Source organism: Coregonus lavaretus (assembly GCF_964263955.1).
Source record: "Coregonus lavaretus genome assembly, chromosome: 35".
NCBI classification, from domain to species: domain Eukaryota; kingdom Metazoa; phylum Chordata; class Actinopteri; order Salmoniformes; family Salmonidae; genus Coregonus; species Coregonus lavaretus.
This window is the reverse complement of record NC_140022.1, coordinates 84859-90858: the sequence shown is the minus strand read 5'-3', so window position 1 is coordinate 90858 and position 6000 is coordinate 84859. Positions and strand designations below refer to the sequence as shown.

The 6000-nt window shown below is 42.6% G+C and overlaps 1 protein-coding gene across 2 annotated transcripts in view; it reads right to left on the bottom strand.

The window, feature by feature from the left end:
• Positions 1-801: 801 nt before the first annotated feature.
• Positions 802-6000, bottom strand: part of LOC311109657 (uncharacterized protein) — a 47865-nt gene continuing 42666 nt past the window's right edge. For both annotated transcript variants that reach the window (XR_014610620.1, XM_084152611.1), the window contains 2 exons: positions 5534-5782; positions 802-3289 (listed from right to left, as the gene is read on the bottom strand). Coding sequence is in view for 1 of the 2 variants with exons in the window: in XM_084152611.1 (XP_084008737.1) it covers positions 2289-3289; positions 5534-5782 (1250 nt within the window). In the remaining variant the exon portion in view is untranslated. The remainder of the gene's footprint in view (positions 3290-5533; positions 5783-6000) is intronic.

Genomic DNA, 6000 nt, shown 5'->3' with positions numbered 1-6000 from the left:
AAGAAGAAAATGGGGGCGTGCACCCTCTTCTGTCTCCTGTAGTCCACAACAAGATCCTTTGTTTGTTGATGTTGAGCGAGAGGTTGTTTTCCTGGTACCACTCCGCCAGGGCACTAACCTCCTCCCTGTAGGTTGTCTCGCCGCAGTTGGTAATCAGGCCTACTACTGTCGTTTCGTCAGCAAACTTGATGATTGAGTTGGAGTCGTGCATGGCCACGCAGGCATGGGTGAACAGAGAGTACAGGAGGGGACTGAGCACACACCCCTGGGGGGCACCAGTGTTGAGGATCAGCATGGCGGAGGTGTTGTTGACTACCCTCGCCACGTGAGGTCGGCCCGTCAGTAAATCTAGGACCCAGTTACACATGGAAAAGGTCAGACCCAAGGCCCTGAGCTTAGTGACGAGCTTGGAGGGCACTATGGTGTTAAAAGCTGAGCTGTAGTCAATAAACAGCATACTCACATAGGTATTTGTATTGTCCAGGTGGGATAGGGCGGTGGGCAGTCCAATGGCGATTGCGTCGTCCGTGGATCTATTGGGGCGGTATGCGAACTGTGTGGGTCTAGGTTCTCGGGTAAGGTGGAGGTGACATGGTCCTTAACTAGCCTCTCAAAGCACTTCATGAAGACAGAAGTGAGTGCTACGGGGCGATGGTCATTTAGTTCAGTTACCTTTGCTTTCTTGGGTACAGGAACAATGGTGGACACCTTGAAGCATGTGGGGACAGCAGACTGGGAAAGGGAGGGATGGAATATGCCCGTAAACACTCCAGCCAGCTGAATAATACAAAAGAGGAGGTTGCCCAACACAAATACATTTTATTTTTCATTGGCAGATCAATTAAGTTCAATGCAGTTATCCAAACATATACATCATCAATGACAAAAATAACAAATCTAGTTTTAAAAGACAAATTAATAAACATGTAGTCATTTCATAGCCAGTGTATCATTAAACAAATAGTAATTTAGTAGCAAAAAATTATCCAGCCAAATGTATGCTCGTCACGAACGTTGAGAGACGGGTCGGACCAAGGTGCAGCGTGAAAAGCGTACATGTTTATTAACTCAAATAAACATTCAACAAAACAAGAAACACCGTAAACGTGAAGTCCAAATGGCTATACACACACCAGCCTAACAGGAACAAGATCCCACAATACACAGCAGGCAATGGGCTACCTAAGGATGATCCCCAATCAGAGACAATGAGCGACAGCTGCCTCTGATTGGGAATCATACCTGGCCAGACATAGAAACAGAAAAACTAGAACCTAAACATAGAATGTCTAACATAGAATTCCACACCCTGACTCAACAAACAAGAGTTCTATAGGTCAGGACGTGACAATGTTGAAAACTGCTCATCACACCATCTCTGTCTGATACATGTTGTGTCTACAAATTCATTCCCACAGAAAACTTTAGATGGAAGCAGTACCACACAGTCAACCCTCAGACTATTGGTTCAATGTCAGAAGCCTCAGAGGGTTTTCAACTTAAGGGTAAATCCAAGGTGATCTCAATATCTCTACAGTAGAAGCTAACAAAACACATTGATCAGTAAAGTAGAGGCTAACATTGTATAAAACGCTCCCTTTCCACTGCACAGTGAGAAACAATTGTGTTCTATGCTTTCTTCAATTGATCAAATTCACTGTTACTACTTCCTTTATGAGGTGAGAATGAAGTGATGGAGTGACTTTAATCTTAGCTGGTCTGAGTCAACTGATGAGGCTTCTCTCTTTTATGTATACGTTGATGTGTTTTTAAGGTATTAAATCTGGAGAAACTCTTCCCACACTCACAGTGGTAAGGCTTCTCTCCTGTGTGTGTTCTCCGATGAACTTTTACCTCAGCTGATGTTTTGAAGCATTTCTCACAGTGAGAGCAGGAGTAAGGCTTTTCTCCTTTTGTCACGACTTCCGCCGAGGCTGCCTCCCTTCCTTGTTCAGGCAGGTTTCGGCGTTCGTTGTCACCGGCTTACTAGCTACTGCCGATCCCATACTCATCACTCCACTTGTCATGTCTTGTCTTGTCAATCACACACACCTGGTGCTCAGTCCCCTAATTAGTATGTGTATAAGTGTTCCCTCTGTTCCCCTTGTCTTTGTGAGTGATTGTTTCATTGTGAGATCGAGGAGCTCGGTTGAGCTACTCTTCCATTTGTTATTGCTAAGGTGGAATATTTCCCTTGTGTTAGTTTCGTTTTGACGCTGGGTGCGTTTTATTTATGTAAACGGAATAAACTCTTGAGTTCGGTATTTTACCTCCTGCGCCTGACTCCTTCATTCACACCTCGTCACACCTTTATGGATACGTTGGTGGGTTTTTAAGTTACCTGACATGGAGAAACTCTTCCCACAGTCAGAGCAGGAGAATGGCTTCTCTCCTTTATGTATACGTTGGTGGGTTTTTAGGTTGCCCGATACGGAGAAACTCTTCCCACAGTCAGAGCAGAAGTAAGGCTTCTCTCCTGTGTGTATACGTTGGTGGGTTTTTAAGTTGCCCAGTTGAGAGAAACTCTTCCCACAGTCAGAGCAGAAGTAAGGTTTCTGCCCTTTATGAATTAGTTGGTGACTTTTTAAGGTATCCAATCGGGAGAAACTCTCTCCACAGTCAGAGCAGGAGTAAGGCTTCTCTCCAGTGTGCACTCTCTGATGAATGGTTAATTTAGCTGATTTAATGAAGCATTTCCCACAGTCAGAGCAGGAGTAAGGCTTCTGTCCTTTATGTATTAATTGGTGACTTTTTAAGGTATCCAATCGGGAGAAACTCTTTCCACAGTCAGAGCAGAAGTAAGGCTTCTCTCCAGTGTGCACTCTCTGATGAATTGTCAGAGCCTTTGATGTTGTGAAACTGTTCCCACAGTCAGTGCAGGAGTATGGCTTCTCTCCTGTGTGTATACGTTGGTGTGTTTTTAAGTGGCCCAATTGGGAGAAACTCGCCCCACAGTCAGAGCAGGAGTAAGGCTTCTCTCCTGTGTGCACTCTCTGATGAATGGTTAATTTAGATGATTTAATGAAGCATTTCCCACAGTCAGAGCAGGAGTAAGGCTTCTCTCCTGTGTGCATTCTCTGATGAACTGTCAAAGCCCTTGATGTTGTGAATCTCTTCCCACAGTCAGTGCAGGAATACAGATTCTCTCCTGTATGTATTTTTAGGTGTATTTTTAACTTTGATAGAATTGGGAAAATCTCCTCACAATGTGGGCAGTGGTGAGACCTCTTAGCTCTGTGATCTTCCTGCTGTTGCTCTCTGGATGTAGAGAATGTCTCAACATGGTCTCCTGTGTGAACAACATCAGAACAACCAGTCAGTTGGTGTGATATACATATGACTTCATATACAGTGTCTTCAGAAAGTATTCACACCCCTTGACTTTTTCTACATTTTGTTGTGTTTCAGCCTGAATTAAAAATTGATTAAATTGAAATTGGCGCAGTGGTCTAAGGCGCCGCATCACAGTGCTAACTGTGCCACTAGAGATCCTGGTTCGAATCCAGGCTCTGTCGCAGCCGGCCGCGACCGGGAGACTCATGGGCGGCGCACAATTGGCCCAGCGTCGTCCAGGGTAGGGGAGGGAATGGCCGGCAGGGATGTAGCTCAGTTGATAGAGCATGGCGTTTGCAACGCCAGGGTTGTGGGTTCGATTCCCACGGGGGGGCAGTATAAAAAAATAAAAAAATATGTATTCACTAACTGTAAGTCGCTCTGGATAAGAGCGTCTGCTAAATGACTAAAATGTTGATGTAGTGCTTATGAAGCGTATATTAATGCTTTATGAAGCCTTCATAAGATGCACTTAAAATAAAGCGGGACCAAAATATGTACTTTCTACTTAATAACTTTTCCCACCACTGTACTTGAAGGTGCAGTGGTGGAAAAAGTTATGGGATGGTTGGTGGGCAGCTCTCAGGGAACTGTGGAGGGGTCGTGGATGGTTGGTGGGCAGCTCTCAGGGAACTGTGGAGGGGTCGTGGATGGTTGGTGGGCAGCTCTCAGGGAACTGTGGAGGGGTCGTGGATGGTTGAGGGGCAGTTATTAATTACACTTTGGATGGTGTATCAATACACCCAGTCACTACAAAGATACAGGCGTCCTTCCTAATTCAGTTGCCGGAGAGGAGGGAAACCGGTGCTTAACTCTATTCCATTTATTTTTATCCTAAAAAAAACTCCCAAGTACTTGCCGATGACAAGCATACCCATAACATGATGCAGCCACCACCATGTGAAGAGTGGTACAAACATAACGCTTTGTATTTAGGATATAAAGTTAATTATTTTTGTCATATTTTTACTTTAGTGCCTCATTGCAAACAGGATGCATGTATTCTGTACAGCTTTCCTTCTTTTCACTCTGCCATTTATGTTAGTATTGTGGAGTAACTACAATGTTGTTGATCCATCCTCAGTCTAACTGTTTTAAAGTCACCATTGGGAAATCTGGTTCAGTCTGCTTTCCAACAGACACTGGGAGACAAATTCACCTTTCAGCAGGACAATAACCTAAAACACAAGGCCAAATATACCAACCAATACTGAGGAGACCATGTTGAGACATTCTCTACATGTTATAAACATAAACATAAATGTTGCTTACCAAGACAACATTGAATGTTCCTGAGTGGTCTAGTTACAGTTCTGAATTAAAATCGGTTTAAGAATATATGGCAAGACTTGAAAATGTCTGTCTTGCAATGATCAACAACCAACTTGACAGAGCTTGAAGAATTTTTAAAATAATTATGTGCAAATATTGTACAATCCAGGTGTGCAAAGCTCTTCGAGACAGCTGTAATCGCTGCCAAAGGTGCTTCTACAAAGTATTGACTCAGGGGTGTGATGTAAATTAGATACTTCTGCATTTCAATTTTAATAAATTTGCTAACATTTCTAAAAACATGTTTTCACTGTCATTATTGGTATTGTGTGTAGAAGGCTCAGAAAAAAAATACTAATTTAATCAATTTTGAATTTAGGCTGTAACACAACAAAATGTGGAATAAGTCAAGGGGTATGAATACTTTCTGAAGGCACTGTAAGTACACTGTAAAATACAAAAGGGGAATACAACTATTCTAAAAGTGGATAACAGTTAATTGCAATAAGTAGTGACAATTATGAGCCATATCATCCACAACTCACTATCACAAGGGTTAGAAACTACACAGACTCATTTAATAGAACTTTAAAACATTGGCAGTTTGTCTACTTCACTTCTTTAGTCTACTCTCTGATCACTCCAGATAGCCCAGTGAATAAAACAAATGCTGACAATAACATCTACCTTCTCATTGAAACAGTTCACAATGAATCAGTTCTACAGCAACTTTTCATGCACAGTGGGAAGTTGGAAGGAACAACACAAGCTTTGTTGTGCAGTCTGGAGTTCTTCAGGGATGTGATATCAAAATGACTGAATTCAACCTATCAATAGACTGGGTCATAACTTATGGAGGTCTAACTTATGAAGAGAACTTATAGATAAATGAATACAACAAACGTAGTTAGATAGAACCTGCTCTTACCATGAGAAACAGATTTCCCAATCTTCTCCTCCTCTTCTTCATCTTTAATGTTGACATTCAGCTCCAGTGTTTGACTGCAGTCTTCCAGCTTCACTGATGCCATCTCTGGATCCTGCAGTGCAAACTGGGCTCCACTGTCACAATCAGGACCCAGTGACTGTAGGTTTGGACTCAGTGTGGAAGGAGAGAGGCAGGCTGGGTTTGTCCTCACTGTTGATGTTACCGGCCTCAGACTTAATCTGAGTCGGCCTGTAGTAATAAAGAGAAACAGACACAAAAATTAGTCTTGACATTTCTGGCACTTTCTTTATTCTCTAAAAATAAATTATTGTTCAATTATCTCATTACAATAGATCAGGTAGCTAAACATTGACAACAAAACAGTGCACACTATAAATTACACAACGTCAAGTGCACTTCAAGTGGAACTGACAGCGTTTTAACTACTTTGCAGATATGAAACAGAC